The sequence below is a fragment of the Vicia villosa genome, unplaced genomic scaffold (genome assembly GCF_029867415.1).
Source record: "Vicia villosa cultivar HV-30 ecotype Madison, WI unplaced genomic scaffold, Vvil1.0 ctg.003183F_1_1, whole genome shotgun sequence".
In the NCBI taxonomy this organism is placed as follows: domain Eukaryota; kingdom Viridiplantae; phylum Streptophyta; class Magnoliopsida; order Fabales; family Fabaceae; genus Vicia; species Vicia villosa.
This window is the reverse complement of record NW_026706132.1, coordinates 230,239-250,782: the sequence shown is the minus strand read 5'-3', so window position 1 is coordinate 250,782 and position 20,544 is coordinate 230,239. Positions and strand designations below refer to the sequence as shown.

The 20,544-nt window shown below is 31.1% G+C and overlaps 1 protein-coding gene across 1 annotated transcript; it reads right to left on the bottom strand.

Annotated features, from left to right (window-relative positions):
- Positions 1-11,643: 11,643 nt before the first annotated feature.
- On the bottom strand, positions 11,644-20,171 carry LOC131640506 (uncharacterized). The gene is made up of 8 exons (XM_058910901.1): positions 17,219-20,171; positions 16,495-16,627; positions 16,293-16,381; positions 15,868-16,106; positions 14,622-14,708; positions 14,370-14,469; positions 14,040-14,232; positions 11,644-13,940 (listed from the first exon to the last, which is right to left on the bottom strand). Exons 1-8 carry the CDS (start codon positions 19,418-19,420, stop codon positions 12,220-12,222), a joined length of 4,764 nt encoding a protein of 1,587 aa, XP_058766884.1. The 5' UTR covers positions 19,421-20,171; the 3' UTR covers positions 11,644-12,219.
- Positions 20,172-20,544: the final 373 nt, after the last annotated feature.

Genomic DNA, 20,544 nt, shown 5'->3' with positions numbered 1-20,544 from the left:
ATATCCTACTTATAAATTTAGTTTCACATATCCTAATCCTATACTTTCAAACAATGTTGAAACTTTTTCCAACCATGTAGCAGTGGCTTCAATTATCATCATCATCATCTTTAGTGCATCATTACCACTATCTTCATCATCAACATTAGTTATGCTTTGAGACTTCAATTTCTTATTTAACAAAAGAGCAATTACACCTGCTGCAGTAGCTCTGATTGCAGTTTCCCCATGAATAACCTATCCCTATAACAACGAAAATTTCAAAACCAATTAAACAATACTTGGAAAAATTCACAACAAATAATAACAAAAAAAGAACGCACCTTTGCCAAATTCACATCAGAATAAACTGTTTTGTTAAAGTAAACCAAAACACCATTTGATTTTTGTCTTCTGTATCATTAGTTGAAGTAGCAGGGCTTTCATCCCCCTTGTTGGACTCTCCCCAGTTCTCACAAATATTAATGACAACTACTAAAACTTGGCTATTTGCTTTCGTTTGATTAAGCATTGGGTCTGAAAGATGATATTAAACTAAATTGGTTAATTGAGGATTTATAAGGTCCCATAGAGAGGGTTCTAACTAGCAGTAGGCATTCATGAAACTAAGCGTTTTGTAGCCTAATGACCCGTCGATCAAACTATCTATGTTAGGTTGAGGGTACAAATCCTTTGGGAATGTATCGTTAAAGTCAGTGAAATTGACGCACATGCGTCATTTATTTGATGTTTTTTACCAAGATCGTGTTAGCTAGCCATGATGGGGATTTTGCCTGTGTTATAAAGTCGATGCTTGTCAACTTTTGTACTTCCTCGCCAATGGTTTCCCTTTTTTCCTCACCAACCTTACGTTTCCTTTGAGATACTACTTTGATAGTGGGTCAATGGCGAGACAATGTCATACCACTCTGGAATATATTTCTGACATATATAAAGGTGCCAAACCGAACAAGTCAATGTTCTTCCTAAGCATGACGACCAACTCTTCTTCTTAGAATTCAGACAAGGAGGTGTCTAACTTGGTGACTTGGTAGTTTAAGGTGTCAATTTGGACCTCTTTCAATTCTTCTATTGGGGTAAGCCTTTCATTCTCTACCCTAACATTAGGTCCCGTCATCTTGCTAAATCAGCGTCACATGCGCCTGGATGAGGGGCGGCGTCGGGCGAATGCCTCCCTTCTTGTTTCTAGGTAGTTCTGATAGCATTCTTAGGCAATCTTCTAGTCTCTCCTGACTATACTGACACGCCCATCAAATAATTGGTATTCGAGGCTTAGATGGAGAGTGGACAGGACCACCCCTATTGAGTTAAGGGTGAGTCTTCCCATTATTGCGTTGTAAGGGGACAAGGCATCTGCCATGAGATACTTTACGTTAATTTTTTTGGCGCTCGCCTATGAGTCGAACGCCATTTCAAGCGTTATGTGGACTTTCACATGTACCTATTCGCTAGAAAGGGAAACCAAATAACCTTAGGATGCTATGATGTTGTTGGGGTCGAGTTGAAACCTTTGGAAAACGTTCCTAAACAAGACATCAACTGAGCTACCATGGTTAATTAATACTTGGTTCACATCCCAATTATCGTACAATACGGTGACGACCTTGGGGTCAATATTATGAGGAATAACCCCCACATTGTCTTCATTTGAGAAGGTGATTTTGGATTCTCGTTCCTTCCTCGGGATTCTGGCAACGAGGTATAATGTTTTATGTGAAACCTTGGTGGCCGTATTTTCTATGTGAGAAACTAGATTCTCCACCACTGGTAAAATCTTCGGGGATAGTGTTTACGGTGATATTTGAGCGATGCTTAAGCATCTTCTTGGGAAGATTGTGAAAGTTATGGCGAGTAACGATGAGTGTCGCCTATGGCACTTTTACTGAACTCTACAGTAGGCGCTAGTTGTACTTGCTAAAAATTACAATACATGACAACCCTTAGTGATAAAGTGTTGTCATAGGTTTTAAGGTATTTTGACGGATTTATAGCTAGCTCATGTAGGGGGTGAGAAGATTTGTATGTGTAGCTTTATATATCAAAATGTGATTGTCCTTCTCAACTTCATCGTTGGGGTATTTATATAGTCTTAGGCCTGAATTCTAGGTACTTGGAGAATAGTAACAACTATTGAAAAGTTACATGAGTGAACGATTAATCCACCACTATTTTTGAGATCATGGCCAAATGACTTCTTCCTTATTGTTACGGAATGAGGATATGTCATTCCCCCACTATCCCGTATCGCGCAACCATTTTCAAAGGAATGTGATAAATTTAATGGAAAAGACGACATATCTAATAAACATACGCACGAGCTATAAAAAGGGCGACCTGAGTGGCATTATGGGATCAACTCAGGTCCCTCGTCTTCGTCTCGCCTTTTATAGATTTCTTTTAGGATATACCAATACAGTTAAAAATAAATTTCTAGACAATTTATCTATCTAAGTAGACCTAACATAAATATTTACATTTTAATCTTACATTGTATCAACTAAAAAATAAATATTTTAGATACTTTAACCTTTAATCCAAAAAAATAAATTAGGTGATGAATCTAAATCGTTATTTATTAATTGTAACATATAATTTTTATATAAATATTTATGTATAAATGTCTGACTATATTTATATATATATATATATATATATATATATATATATATATATATATATATATATATATATATATATATATATATATATATATATATATATATATGTATATATATATATATTTTTTAAAATTTTAGAAAATAGAAAGAACTAAAATATTATTAGGGATCAAAAATTTTTGTAGGGATTAAAATTTATTATTTTTTTTAGAGATTAAATAAAAGTTAAGATATTTATAAGGATCAAAAATATATTTAAGATCTGTATTAATAACAAGACGCATTTTGTTCTCCAATAATGTACTCTGAGGATTGCAATAATATTCTCATGTTGTTATTATTCTTTTGAAAAGGATTAGGCTTCATGATGAACAAAGAGAAAACACTATGCTAGACAAGAAACTCCTAGGTTGGGTATGAATAATTAAGTTACTTAAAATGGAAATTTAACTGATTCTAGCAATCATATTGGTCAGAAAATAAATATCTTGCATTCATGTAATACGTCATTTCTGTCTATAGGACTCAGTCTGACCCGTGAGTCGAATGATACCCAAAAACTGCAAAAATAAAAAACACCTATTGTTATCACCATGATGACAATAGTACAATATTATTGTGAATTCCTGTTTTGATATCAAACTATTACCTTCGTTACAAAAAAAAATTAATTTACTACTCTCTCAATTTCTTTTTAAATGTTATTTTAGTATAAAACTCTTCAACTAAAATAATAAATGGTTAGAATTATTTTTCTATTATATTCACATTTATTTTATCTTTCTAATTAAATTCAATCATTCTCTCTCTTTTTCTAATAATTAATTGAAAAAATAATAAATTTTATTGAAAATGTGAAGTGAAGTTATTGATAAAATAATGATATAATTGACAAATTATAATATTACACTATAAAAATGATATTTAAATGAGAACATAAAAAATCTACTAAAATGATACTCCCTCTGGTTCCATTTATAAGAAAAGATTCTCTTTTTAGATACATTAAATAAATAATGTATCTGGACAACCTACTGTCTAGATACATTATTTATTCAATGTATCTAAAAAGAGAATCTTTTCTTATAAACTAGTAAAGGACCCGTGCGCCCGCACGGGTCACGTAAAGTCGGTATAAATATTAAATAAATATAATATGGTTATGGTTAAAGAGTTATATTGAAATATATATTAATTAAGCGAAATAATTTCTTCAATGATGATTATCATGTCAATATTAATTTAATTTATCAATTTGTAGTTGTTTTCAATGATGATATTTATGTTGGATAAAAATTAAAATAATATTAGAGATAATTAAGTATTATTGTTGATTACAATTTTAACTCTGAAAAAATATAGTTCTTGATAAAAAGTAAAAAAATAAATAAAAATTGAGATAATGTAGTTATTATGTACTATCATTATCAACAATTTTTATGGGCTCCCACCCCTAGTATGTCTACCCGCCTTTTTATGAGCATGATTCAAATTGCAAATTTAAATTATCAAAATAAAAAATTGCAAAAAAAATTATAACATCTATATAAGTCAAAGAAACAAAAAATAATGAAATGACATATTATAGTTCAATGCAACACATTTAAAATTGGGACTGTTAACTCAACATAATAATTTAAAAATATTATTATTTCTATGATTAATAATTTGAGACGGTTAACTCAACATAATATTTTTATTATGTTGATTAATGTATAATTGTTATTAATAAGCTCTTAATGTTGATTATTATGAAAATTTAATGAAAAATAAGACTGTTCTCCCATCGAACCATCTCCACTTTTTTTTATTAATGTCCTTGATGTAGTCAAATTTTTTACTCTTTGTCACTGACAAAAATACATTAATAAATAAAAGGCAAGTAAACCAAACGCAGAGGTTGGTGTGAATCATAAATCTACTATAAATCGAAACAAAAATTTGATTAATGAATAGAGTGAGAATTCAAAAGGTTAATTTTTTGTTTCCAATATGTTAATTTCTTTAACCGAGAAAAAATGTTGGAAGTATAATAGGGTTTGGGAAAAGACTTTAGGTCAAATATGATTATATATGATTAATATTTAAAGTAATAATACATTTAAGACTTGTTAGTTACAATTAACATTGAGAATCAAAATAATTAAATTGGAAAAAGAAACGAAGCATGCTTGAATTATTTGAAACATAAATATTTGGCACGTAAAGAGTCACATAATAAAAATGGTAATTAATTTAATTGAAAGCTTATACAGTATGCTTGTCTAATTTATAGTACATAGTTTATTCCTTATCATTTGGAACTGTAATTAATGATGGTTAAGAAAAATTAAAGATGAATTCTTATTAGCATTTAAATTGTGTTTTTCATGAAAAACAAAGAAAGTAAATTTAATGCATTTTATAATTATTTGTGTGTAGTTAATTTTTAATTTAGATTGAAATAAATAAATTGAAAAATCATATTTAATTTATGAATTAAATCAAATCCTAATCTTTTTTAACTCTCCATTGAACTTCAGTAAATCATATATTTAATTTATTGGAATTTAAGATGGTCCTCCAAACCATGAAGACACTTTATTTTTGGTGAAATTTTTATATGAGAGACTCGTAGTTAAACTCTCCCGTGAAATCTTATCCTTCCTTTTGAAATTTTACGTGAGAAAATTGCAATCCCAATTTTAAACTCTCCTGTGAAATTCATGTACCCATTTTTTTTCAATTAAATATATTAAAAGTTTTTTTTAAAGAATTAAATATGAGGATGTACACTACTTATATATAATATTTTTATAAATAGTAAATAAATATATAATAGTTGATATCTTGGCCTTTCGTTTTAGATATAAAAAAGAAATAAATTTGTGTCTTTCATAAAAAAAAAATTGTTTATTGATCAATCATAATTTTCTCATGTTTTTTAATAAAAACAAATATATGTATCAACTTTTAGAATAAATGTTAACATCTTATCATAAATAAATGCTAACATTTTTTCATGTCAATTTTATTTTTATTTGTATCATCTAATAATAATATATATATCATTTTTTATCAGGTATATGATATTTTTGTTTAAAAACTTTATAAAAGAAATCATACTTAATTGATTGAAACAATTTTTATAGAAGCAAATTATTGTTGCCAATAAAATTGACACTCTAAATCAAAAACAAATTTGAAAATCAAAATAAAATTGAATAATATTATTCCTGTTAAATTTTTGTATTAATTTAAAAGTTATATTCTATAGTAATTCAGAAGTCATTAAACATATGATCTTTAATATTTATTCAACTTAGATAAATATTTTGTCAGTCCGTCAGAAAAATAAATCCGCCCCATCGAGCATGCTTATAATTTAAATTTTAAAGGATCCACACACCATAAAATCTCCACTTTATTTTTTAAATCTCTTCTTTTAAGTTTGATTTTTTAAATATATTTCATTAATAATAATAATATGTAAGAATAGTTATTTTATAGATAAAATTATATTATCTCATTCACTAAAATAAATAAAAAATTACATATTAATGTGGGAGTGGATTACCCTTTAAAATAATGAGAATCTTTGTTTTTAATATAATATTTTCTTGTGATTATGTATTAACATATTTAAATATATATATATATATATATATATATATATATATATATATATATATATATATATATATATATATATATATATATATATGGGGACGACTCAGGTGAGAACACTTGGTTATTATGAGAAATGAGAACAATGAATCACGACCATTAAATTTTGATTTTGTTGATTTTAATGGACTGGATTGGTTTCTCTTTCTATGTTGATTTAAAATAAATATTAAGGATTCTAGAAAGAGAAACCAATCCAGTCCATTAAAATCAACAAAATCAAAATTTAATGGTCGTGATTCATTGTTCTCATTTCTCATAATAACCAAGTGTTCTCACCTGAGTCGTCCCCTATATATACATATATATATATATATATATATATATATATATATATATATATATATATATATATATATATATATATATATATATATATATATAACTATATAACGGATATAAAAATTATAGTAAGCAAATAAATACCATTTCTAATAAGTCTATTTTCTTTTCTTTCTTTTTTTTTGTTGCAAAATATCTATGTCAATTGAGATCTTCATAGAAAATAAATAAGATAATAGATTAAAAATATTAATGCATTATACTTGAAATGAAGAAAAAAATATTTAAAAAATTATAATAACAATTATATTATATTAGAAATATTAGATATTCATAGAAAATAAATTATACATTAATCCTGTCATAAATTTCACACAAACACCAGTGATATGTAATGTTAAATCGTACTAATGTTTATTTAACATTAACTTGGATCAAAACATAAAAAATTATAATATATTTGTCATGAAAAGACAACTAAAGTGACCCATTTTCAATAAAATAAGGGTAAGGAAAGACAATTAAAGTGGCTTATTTCTTCACTTCGGAAAAATACCTATTTTTTACATTGAAAACATATATGAAATGATTACAATTATTTAATATTGCATTGAAAAGATGCTGAAAATGAATTAATTAAATCTGTATCATTAATGATAAAATTTGAAAAAAATAAATTTAAACATTATAGAAATATTTAGGCTTCACCATGAAATCTTTTATTCAAGTATAAATCATAAAAATTTATATAGGAGACATTGTAGAAAATTCAAATTCTTTTATTGGTATACACTCTTACACAGTATATTATACTCTATGTATATTTCATACAAATTGTTACCACCATTTATTTGTTTAGGGTTTAGCTTGTCTTCCCCTTTAGAGACCTTGGGGTCTATAGAGCCGTTGCATCCCAGCTCATGAGAAATAAAAAAAATAAAAAACCTCATATTTGTTTTTTTGAAATAAATATAAATAGTAAAAAAAATTAAAAAAAAATATAAGAACGATTTTCCCATTTATTTATTTGAAAAGATATGGGGAAGTAGAATAGGATTTTAAGAAATATAAAATCGAGAATTAATTAGCCCGATCTTAATAATGAGTACGTATTACAATAGAACACATTCCAATAATAAATGACTGTTATAAAATTATTGCAAGCTAATGAAAAGTTGTTTTTTTTTTAAATTGATAGGGTATACATGCCTAATAAATACTACCTATTTTATTCGTTTTGTAAAAAACATATAAAAATATTTCAAAGATTCAAATCAATTATTTAAGACTATCATTAATGATGGTTAAAGAAAATATTAAAATATTCTAAAGATTCAAATAAATTTGAATTAAGAAAATTAATATTGCCATAATTACATAATTTTGCAATAATAATTATTATTAATATATATTAATTACATGAAATTACATTTTTATTATAAAAATAAACACAAAAAATATAAGAATAAACAATATCACATATTTTCATTGATACAATACACACTCTAAAACAAATAAAAAATAGTTAAAAAATAATCAATACCTACAATACAATTCAATTTGAGACGTCCAATAAAATATCATTCGTTTAATTACACGTTTAGAGGCATGAAAACCTCTCTTAAAATTGTTTTTATTAGGGTAATAAAGTATTTTTTGTGGTAGTTAATTTTTATATATTAAAATAGAAGTAATATTTAACCAATTTTTGAAACACTATATATTTTAAAATTTTTGTATATCTAATTTATTTTTAAAATAAATAAATCAGAATTAAGTAATTTATCTATAATATGGTTGAATATTTTATTTTTCCTGAATCATTGCCGAAAAATAATTTCCTAAAATATATGTAAATTTTGAATAAAATATATTTCGGGTTTTTTTAGCCATTTACTATTTTTCTCTTTCAAATAAATTGTGATCTAAATATTAATTATTATTAATTATGATATGCCATGTAACCAAGAATATTATTATTTGTAATAAATAAATATAATTAGATAATTTTGTATCTATTAATTTGAAATTAAAATGAATCATGCAAATTCTTACTCCAAGAAGTTAAGTATTTTTTTCTTTTATTATGTCATAATATGCGATATAATTGTTTCATCAAGTTTATCACATTGTTTTAAATAAATACTATTTCATAAAAAGGATAATAACCAATTTAATGAATCAACTTTTATAGTACCAAACTTATATTGTCAAAAGTGGATAAAAAATAATCTGAGAAAAATGAGAAGTGATATATAACTTAGAATGAATAAATTAATATGCATACAGTCAACAAATAATAACTATAACTATTTTTCTTAGAATGCATAGAGATAGTGGGTTATTGATTCAAATTATAGAATTAAGTAATTTATTTAAAAGTAAAGATATTCAATGATTTATATATAATTAATGAATAATTATATAAATCAAAATTAAAAACAAACAATATAATATACGAATAAATCCTGAATCGAAATTATTTTCTTAAATAAACATAACTTATTTATATATTAAGAGTTAAATTGAAAATAAATAGTGAAATTAAATAAATAATTTTTTAATGCATAGACCATACATTTTAACTCTGTTATTGGAAATCCTAAACCCTAAATTTGCAGTGTAAGGAACGAAACTATTGAAAACAGTGAATTCAAAGATGGAGTAACAGATGGACATTTATATTTTCAGTGTACAATAACAAAATGAATGAAAACACTTCCGTTGTTGATTATGTAAGTACCAATCAAAACTTGTATCCTATCGCCCTGATGATAAAAAAAACATATCAGAACAAAAATATATACTTTCATATGAAACGATTTCAAGATCGGCCAATCTCCATGTTTTATTTGTGTCGTTAATGTCCTTAACAGAGTTAAATTTTCGACTCATTATCTGGTTAAGAACAACATAGAAGAATAAATTAAAGCATCAAGAAAATGATATCAAATATTAAGGGAAGATAGATGAAACACATATTCTGCCAGCAAAAGAAAGAAGAAAAATTAAATTGAAAAACCTGCAGAAAAACGATGGGAAGGAAAACGAACAATGGGAAGGAAGGAAGATGGGAAGAGAATGAATTTATAGATGTAGGAAAGGAATTAGAAGGGACTTTGGTTCAAATTCCTGAAGTTTCCAACGCTTGGAAAAACTAAAATTAAGCGTGTTATAAAAGACAACACTTATAATGGGATACATATTCCAATAAAGAGATTTTAATTAATTAGGGTTAAAGGAAATTGAATAGGTTTAGTAGTGTAATTATGTTTAGGGGTATGAAAAACTATCTTAAGTGTATAGAACGTAGTGCAGGTTTTTTCATATTCCAATACAGAAGTTTTGCATTAAATAAACTGTTGGAATGTAATCATGATCAAATGTAAAATGACGCTCAGGGGTATGCAAAACCATATTTAATTGTTTGTGATTAGAGTAATTAAGACAATTTGGTGGTAATTCATTTTTATATATTAAAATAGATAGGACCGGAGGTTGTACTTAAAAAGTAACGGAGGGAGTATTTATCTATAACAATATCTATTTATAACAATTCAACTGCATGAACTTCCTGAATTGTCATTTCACAACAAATTATTTCCACTAAAAAAAGACATTTAAGTAATTAAGTAACGCTTACTTTTTATCATTCTCATATCTTATTATAACGTGACATGTGACATCACTTTTCAAACTTTTCCAATTAAATCACAATTAAATATTACATACACTCATTCTCTCTCTTCATTAAAATTCCAAATATCTCTCTCACATTTATTTTTTCCACACTTTCTCATTTTCATTTTAATTTTTTTCTCTATTTTATTTTAGGGAAATGCTAACGAGTGCCCGAGGGACACTTGTTAAGAGTTTAAAATGGTAAGTAATACTTATATTTAATGTTTTACAAATGGAAATAACGAACTTTTTTAAAGAATATCATAGTTGTTTTATTGAAATAACATGTATTCAATGTATTGGATATTGAAATAAATTATTTATTTAAGGATTTTTTTCTTTATAAGAAATGTTTAAAGAGTGCCCCTGGGGCACTCGTTAGCATGACCCTTTATTTTAATCAACTATTGTTTTAGTTTGAGAAACAAAATTCTTATTTTTAAATAATAATTTTTTCCATCTTACAATTTCTTTTTTTAATAATTATTTAATACAATTAAATTTATATGATTATTGTTCATTTTACAATTAAGTAAATCAATTCAAATTTTACATTTGTTATAAATACATTTTATATAGTATAGAATAATTTTTTTTATCTCCCGAATCATTATTTCTATTTTATTTTAATCAATAATCTACTTTGATTTGAAAGACAAAATCCTTATTTCAAAATGTCAAAATATCTCCCCTTTTTTTTTTTGTATTTCTTCATCTCATAACTTATTTTTTGTATGATTATTATTATTATTATTTTTTATAAGAGGGAGGGTGTTAGGCCCTTTTTGCTTAATAATAATTTTTTATTTCATAATTTAATAACTCATTTTAAATTTACATCTATATATAAATAGATTTTATATTGTATCAAATAAATTTTTTATTTTACGAAACACTATCAACAAAGTACATATTATTTTAAACAATAATTACTTTGTTCATTTTAAAATTAATAGTTAATTTTAAATTTTGATACATATCTAAATACAATTTATATCAAAATACAATTTATATCAATTTATATCATATCAAATAAATTTACTCTTGCGGCCACACACGCACAGATATTTGACTAGTAAACAAAAGAAAAATCTCATCAACCCCAATAAACCCTTCACAAAGATAGGTCTTTTTTTACATCCTACAAGCACGGTCATTATATACTATGTGCACCCACAAATTAGGTTTCTGATATACACGAAAATCCTATGCAAACACCGTCAACTTTAACAGGACAAACCTTTGAGTTTTGGTGGATGCATTTGAGTCCCTTGAGAAAGGAACATCAGGGCCAATTGAAGAGGTTGGGCAGTCTGGGATCACAATGTCGAGGTTTGGAAAAACATAGTTTCTTGGTATCATCTATGGCTCGTCAAAAATAAATATAGTAGACAAGTAAACAAAAACAATATCATATAAAACACAAAAATTGTTCTAGGTATATGTGACTTCTGATGCCATGTAATGAGTTACTATGGAAAAAATTGTCAATGGCACACAAGGCTTGAAACGGAAGTCAAATCGACGGCACCCGATTTTTTTTCAGATACAAACAACAAGAACCATATATCATATCATATCATATATATAATACACTTAAAGATCTGCCTGGGTATGAACCTATGAAAGATGGGTGGGTGCACATTACAGGAAAGCATCTTCACCCTATCGACCCATATGGACACAGAACTTGAACCACAAGCAACCTTGACGCATTTGGGCAGAAGAAACATTCACATGGAATGAAGTCAACTTAGAACCTTAAGAAGTTCATACTTAAACAACAACGCAAGGGACCCACTACTATTTCCCTTGAAATATCTATGTAACCTTTTCAGACTCTCCAGATTGCATGACATAAAAGTTCCAAAGCCTTGAAAAATGATTGCATATAAGGCATTTGAATCTTTGAATGAAAAATTGTGTAAGAGTTGCATGAGCTGTAGAACGGAAGACATCGGCAGTGTTAGACTCAACCATTCATCAATGCTCGATCCGTCTCAGTACTACCACCAGAAGCATTTAGGCCAGTTTCATCAAAGTGCATTTCATTTGAAGCAACTTCTGTGTCTAAATGTGATTTCTTTTCGCCCTCGTATGCAATTTCACTAATCAAATCAGATCTTACCTGCAAGGAACTCTCACCGGCATGATTAAGAACAGCGCCAGAGACATCTACATTTTCATTATTCTCATCGGTATTGTTCCCCTGAGTTGAATTCACTAAAGGACCAGCTTCAGGAACCTCGACACGGGCATCATTCATATCAATCTCTTTAACAGACAAAGAATTATCCACCACTTGCGAATCCAACACAGGATTTTGGTCAAGCCCTGGAGAATCACTATTCATATCAGTGAAAGCGTGATTAAGAGCGGAATCAAAGACATCTACATTTTTATTATCCTCGTTGGTATTGTTCCCTTGAGATGAATTCACTAAAGAACCAGCTTCCAGAACCCCGACATGGGCATCATTCACATCAACCTCTTTAAAAGACAAAGAATTGTCTGCCGCTCGAGAATCCAACATGAGATTTTCGTCAAGCCCCGGAGAATCACTATTCATATCAGTGAAAGTGTGATTAAGAACAGAATCAGAGACATCTACACTTGTATTATTCTCTTTGGTATTGTTCCCCTGAGATGAATTCACTAACGAACCAGCTTCAAGAACCTCAACATGGGCATCATCCATATCAACCTCTTTAAAAGACATAGAATTGTCCGCCACTCGAGAATCCAACACGGGATTTCGGTCAAGTTCTGGTGAACCACTTTTCATATCAGTGAAAGCATGATTAAGAACAGAACCAGAGTCATCAACATTTTCATTATTCCCTTTGGTATTGTTCCCTTCAGATGAATTCACTAAAGAACCAGCTTCAAGAACCTCCACAGGGGCATCATTCATATCAAACTCTTTAATAGACAAAGCATTATCCGCCACTTGAGAATCCAACACAGAATTTTGATCAAGTTCTGGTGAATCACTATCCATATCAGTGGAAGCATGATTAAGAACAGAACCAGAGTAATCTACATTTTCATTTTTCTCTTTGATATTGTTCCCTTGAGATGGATTGACTAAAAGACCAGCTTCAAGAACCTCAACTTGGGCAGCATTCATATCAAACTCTTTAAAAGACAAAGCATTATCCACCACTTGAGAATCCAACACAGGATTTTGGGCAAGCCCCGGCAAACCACAATTCATATCGATTAAAGCATGGGGTTTCCCGTCAGAAACAGGTTCAACCAGATTTTTTACAGTACCTAGGTCAGAACATGCAGTTGCTTGACTCAAAGCTGGAAGTTCATGGCAATCAGAGCGATCCGATGGAAGACCATTTGTAGACTTGCCATTTGTAGATCCGATGAAAGATGTCGATATTTTATTTTTCTTTTCGAGTACGCCGTGACTAGAATTAGAAGGAGAAGCACAATTTTCTGAAACAGAATCAGATAATCTTTCTTCAGAATGAGATTTGGAGCATACAGTCCTGCCGGTAAAACCTTGACTGCTTATATCTTGGGAAGCATCACTGCATTCAGTGTTAATCTTATTGGCAGGATTGGAGCTAGCATCCTCACTTTCATGGGGATCTTGCAAAGCCAAAGAATCCGTATCTAACCTATTGACCACAGTGGGATTAACAGAAAGCACGCCACCATTCTCAAATTGCTCGGCATCTGTTGGAACAGAAAAGTGAAACATAAAAATAAAAACTAATATGATGAAATCTGATAAATAAGTACGTAAATAATCAACACCTTCATCAATTGTATTACCATCAAGTTTTCCTTGCTCCACTAGAACCTTCTGTAACATATCAATACCAGGGAACACCAACATATTCAATGACCTCATTTCTTGCCTGAGTGATTCCTCAAGATGCGTGAAGCCAAACACTGTTGTCCATGTATGAACAAGTTCAGAAATTGCAGGAATGACCAGTTTCTCAACCTTCAAAGAGCAAAGAGCCTTCCAATACAGAAGTAGAGATTGAGATAAGAGCATGTCAGTTTCATAAAAATGTACGCAAAAGGGCATGTGCCTAGAAAAATTGTATAAAGATATCAGATAAAAGAGGACAGAAAAGGAAAGCAGTGAAGGTTTACATGTTCAATGGCAGAAAAAAGCCGGCGGCACATTCCCTGATGTCTATATATATGGCGAGTTCCAATGAATGGCATTTCTGCTAACTTAGTCCCATGGAATCTAAGACAAGACAAAAAAATAGCCTAGAAGTAAGTTTACTCTCATTTTGTCTGGTAATAAGTGAAGCACAAATAACTCATACATTTTTTCCCTAATCTCCATAAAGTTTTGCAGAAAGATAAAATAAAACGACAGCGGACGACACACAGTACCTGATAGATGCTGCAGATATTATTTCATCGCCCCGCTCCAAAATAGCAGTATAAAAGCCAGTGTAATTCAACCGACTGAAATTTGACCTATAAAAAATAAAAACAGAAAACCCGTAAAGGTCAAAAAGCATGCATCTTACAGCAAACAATATCAAGGATGTATTATGCAGTCAAAATCATGAAATCAACACCATGAAACATATTTAATAGAATAAGACAAAGAAGGAAACATAGTAGTCATTTGAAATAATATAAAAGTGAGATGAGCGAATCCTTGAAGTACAAAGAATAAGTACAACATAAAATGTGATGTTCCGGAGTGGAAACGTAGAGAAGAGGACAGTGATATCTTTGAAATTGCTCCATCGATTCTGGTTTAGAAGATGGATTGAACATATGTTCAACATAGTGTATGTAATACGCTACTTAGGTTTCAGACATAAATAAGTGGCTATCAAGACGTGCAACACACCCTTTCAAAATCTCACGGTTTTTATGCCAAAACTACAATCCATTTCCAGCATCCGAAGAGTACAAGTCACCCAAGATTTTATCTGGAATACGATTTTGTTTATAGCCTCCCAGTGGTTATTAAATAGGGCTGTAAACTTTCTGTATTACTTGGTTTTTTCATTTATCAGTTATGGCCAGTATATTATACTCATGCTAGTTGTAATTTTCCTCCTTTTCTTGAAAAGTATATATTTCTGATACCAAAAAGCAACATTATATTGCAGACAGAATATAAAGCAATAAGCAACTAGGTACAATTTGTCATAGAGCAAGAGTTTATGATTTTTATTTTGAAATGGATGGAAATGGAACATCAACATGCTGAAGTTCATGGCAAATGATTCTGTAAGTGCTGTAATTTTTTAGCAACAACCATTGTACTAGGTAGTATAATTTTTACAAAACTTTTAATTCCCTTTGAACCTACTTAAATTAGCAAAACTGTGTCACACATAAATATTTGAAAGAAAAACAACAAAAAGGAGAGAAACCAACTATTTACAGTTTTATACATGCTTTAAACCTACTTAAATTAGCAAAACTGTGTCACGCATAAATATTTGAAAGAAAAACGACAAAAAGGAGAGAAACCAACTATTTACAGTTTTATACATGCTAAAGGATATAACATACCAAAATAAGACAAGCATTCAGCTATCATAATTATAAACAGAAGGCATGTCATGTACCAAACAATATAGGGTTCAGCCATAAAGTGCTTACTGGTTCTTACCCGCTGTTATATAAACTATTATGGATTAAATTGATCCCACTCCTCCTATCAACAACAGGTAAAAAGCATTCGTCCATAACAGTCAGTGCAACAGCCAGCTTGGAGTTGCACTCCACCCTTTGGGTGACTCCCCTACTAGCTGCCTCGGAATCATCGTCTGTTCTACGAACAAGACACCATGTAAAGCCTGCATCAAGTTCATGCTTGGTACCAAGGTATTTCTTCAAGTGCTCAAAAAGCTGAAAAGCATAAAGAAAGAAATTCAATCATCAGTTCTACAAGAGTTCACTTTGGTTTTGTTTTGCTGCTTCTTGTGTGAACTCAGTTAACCAAATATTAAATACATAATTTGTTGAGAGAAGATCTCTGCAACTCTAAAGTACATAAATTCTATAAACTAGGGCAAAAGAACATGCAAAGGGTACCTCTTTGCAATTTTTTCCACAAAAGGAATGCCCTGACATATTGGAGTTGGCAAGCAGGGCACTCATATCCTTAGTACAGCAGTCATGATCTATAAAAACAGAAGGCTGTGTATTAGATAAAATCAAACCATAACAAAAGAAAGAGATGAGGCAGAACGCATATTGCAAGAATTTTAAATCTAAACAAGGAGAAGTAAGATACATTTTTTCTCGCACAAATCACAAGTGTGTAGGGCATATACAGTTGCATCATCTTCTTTGTCAATAGTTCCACTGGCTAATCCACAAAATTTACAGGTGCAATTTGGACAATGCCAATCCCCAGGAGGAAGCATCTGCAACAGAACAAATGAGTTCCTCAGAATGAAAATAATCCTTGCCAATTGTGTTGCCAAACTAAGTTATCAATAACAACATTGTCAGAAATAAACTATTACATTGGACGCTACCTATATCATAAATAAGACCTATTCAACACTCCGTAAATAAAGGGAAAAATTAAATTATTTACAGCAATACATCACCTATTATCAACCAAGATACAATTCCAGGCATAAGAACTATTTTAAGACGTAATTCTTTCATTTACAACACTTTCTTGACAAAGAACATTCCATTCCAAAATATCATTAAGCAAAAGGTGTCCTAGAATACCAATTATCAACATATCCACTGAGAAGTATGACAAAAGTATAATAAGAGAATAATGCCGGGTTGTCACTCTCCTCCAGCTGCCTGAGAAACAAAGCTCTCAACTCTTCCACCAAAACCATTATTAACAAGAAATGTCCTATTAAAGCCCAACCCCCAAGGGTGTTTTTTTTAAAAATAGGAGCCAACACAAAACCTTACAGAGATCAATGACTTACAGATTAAAATTTGAAGAGCCGTAGTATGCCTAAAAGAAAAATACAATGAATACGTACCTGTATATCCAAGCAATTCTGATGAAATGTTGATGGACAACCATCACAACAGATTAAATCCCCACCATCTCCACATATACCACAGGTATCATCATTTGGATCATTACCATCAACATCTACTGAATGGAAACTGATTTTCCCAGAATTCTCTTGTTTTTCCCACGCATCTATCTGGCATTGTAGAAGAGAAACTCCAGAATCTAAATATATGTTTTGATATGGTTGTGGCAATTTGCTTCCTGCATGAAGCTCGAACTTTGAAACCGTGAGGATCTTACTACAGCAGCCACAGTGAACGCCTTCTCTTGTGATCCATCCCTCCAGCATTACTCGCTTCCTCCTGCGATACTGAACCTTTTGACTTACCTGTACTACCCCCGAGTCAACTAACCAGGAAAGCACTGTTCGCTTTCCCGTATATGGAACAAAGTCATCAGATTCGGAATTCAATGCCTTGTTAGAACTACGAACTAATAGAGTGCACCTTCCATGTTTTCTACTTTTCCTTCCGTGTAGAAGCTTGGGATCACTTTCAGGAAATGATTTATCAGTTGTAGCATTCTGGCTTTTAGAGCTACCGCCCGTAACAGAATTTTCAGGCAATTTAGTTTTCACTGATTTACCTCCTTGCTTGATAAAGGAGCTTAACTTCTGTTCATGGCTATCACTATCATTGTCATTCATATGATGCTTTTTCCCAGCAGTTCTTTTAATCTGCCGTTCTTTTCCACTATCATTGTCGTCATCTCTTTGCTTCTTCTTCTTCATCTTTAAATCCTTCTCCATCTTCTTCCTAGTTTTCCTTGTCAATTGATTGAGCACATCATCAGCGATAGGAGCAAAAGAAGAACTCGCCCCTTTGGCCTTGGCCTCTTGGTCATCCTCAATCAATTGCTTTTGAAGTGCATCGTAGGCCTTGATGATGGACCAATAAGCTGTTCCCCCGGGATTAATGTAAACTGCATCTAAATAGTCTCTATTCCTTCGTGGGCGATAGTCTATGGTCCAGCCTTTATTCAGAAGCATTTCCCGTATTTGTTCTCTTAGTTTCTGCTTTTCTGTGCCACTACCTCGCCTGATTTTCCCTTCACTTGATTTTGTTGTTGGGAGCTTGTCATGTACAGGAGTCTGTTCATTTTCAGAAGTAATCTTTTTTGAAGATGTGTGAGCATTAATATTTTTTACTTCCAGATTCATTGATGTGTCATTGTTTTCGGAATCCTGCTCGTCGCCCTTACTGTCCTCCTTGCTTGAGAGTGATTTTTTTATCTGTTTCTTCTCCGGCTTAACAAGTAAGCCCTGTTTTTCGGCAGATTTTGTTTCTAAGCGTGATGAAGGTTGTACTGGAACATTCCTCTTAGAAGTGCCCTCAGCCCTTCCACTATGTCTGCTTTCTACTGGTTTCCGATGATCATAGCGTTCTACTGACCCACTCGTCTTCTTCTTATTAACCATCACCTTCAAAACACCATTTTTCCCCTGAACCCTAATGGACTCATCAGAGTTAAACTTCTCCTTCAACAAGGGCGGAGGATGCTGAGTTCCTTCCCTTTTCACCTTTATCCTACTATGGTCAACACTATCTCCAAGATACGAGCCACTTGCTCTGTCATGATATGCACTTTTTCTCTTATCCACAATGCGTCTGTTTGAACCACTTTCAAATTCCCTATCAATGCTACCTCTACCAGACTGCATTGTTCCCATAAACCTTCCTCCACCTAAACTAACCCCGTCACCATCAAATTGCCTCCTTCTCATCCTTTCCGCACCCACTCCATCATATTCATCAAAATCAAACACTTCCAACTTAACTTTCTTGTCCCTCCTCTCCAACCCATTCCCCTCAACCATGTCATCACCGTTACGCCTAATTTGCTCCATTCTCTCCCTCTTCCTATTAAGTTCCCCGCTACCAACATTACCACCTCGCTCAAGAGCACTCAAACTATTACATACTCGGATTGTCTCAGGACCGGGCCTCCTGGCAGGCGGCATAAGTAACTCCTCACTTGATTCTGAATCACTTGATTCCGCCTTAACCTTTTTCCTCACTTTCTTCGATTCATACTGTTTCCGCGAACCCGAAGAACCACCACCCAAACCATCTCCTTTCTTTCTAACAATCAAACACCCCGAAGAGGTTCTATTCTTAACCACAGCCCCAGACGGGCTAGCTATTCTGGTGGTGCCCGGTTCCATCCAACCAAAAAAACAACAACAAAAACCTAATTCCCCAAAAAAAACATCACCAGTAATTAACTGCGAAATCCCAAACCTAATTCAACAAAGCAAACCCTAAATCAAAGTCAACACAAATCTCCCACCATAATCTCCCAGATCTGAACCAAAAACCAGCCGGAACGCAAGAATTCTTCTCCTCTCCTCGCCGGAAGAAAGCCAACAAAAACGGTAAAAAAAAATCAGTTAACAAAACGTTTCGATCGAGAAACTTACCACACCGGAAAATTGAACACAATTAAAACCCTCGGAAACGCCGATCAGTGACTCGAATCGCCGGCGAAAGCGAAACTGATCGGAGAAGAACGCGAGTGGTAGAGAAATGAGAAATTGGAATTAAGAATTTGCAGTGCCGCTTTATAAAACGCCAATTTACCAAACCATGGACATTGGACATGGTGCACTTTCTCTTTGTTTTTTTTTTCTTTTTATTTATTTTATATATCTTTAATTATACTACGTTTCTTTTTTCTTTCTTCCATGGAAAATAAAAATACCGTGGTAGAAATTATTTTCCCTCCAAATTCACAAATTACTGGCACTTTAGACGGTGGTGATGGTGTCACGGTGTAATGTTGTGAGTTTTTTGTTGACGTGGCGAGATCTGAACGGTTTATGGTGGAGTTAGTGACTGTTTCTACAGTTTGGCCGTACTGGGTTTGAGAATCGGAAAAACCGAGGGAATGGAAACGGGTTGTTTGTGAACGATGCTTGTGTTATTCTCGAGAGGAGTTATTATGATGCGTGTCGTGTCTCACTCTCATCATAATAACCCAAAGAATTTATTAACCTCTTAAGTTTTTCAATTATTTTATTTTGGTCATTAATTTTAAATTGTTTAATTTTGTTCCATGAAGTTTATTATATTTTATATTGACATGTAGATTGAAATTCACTTTTGTAGCATTAAAAAAGTAAAGTGGCTAATGTAACAAAAGTACATTGGTATTTATTTTTTTATTTTTTTTTTTTCTACAATTTTATTTTTCTTTTATTTTTAACTAGTTAAGTTTTGACCATAATATCTTTTAAGACAACACATGTACGTGTAGGAGATGAGACTTATTTGGACTATCTTGCGTACA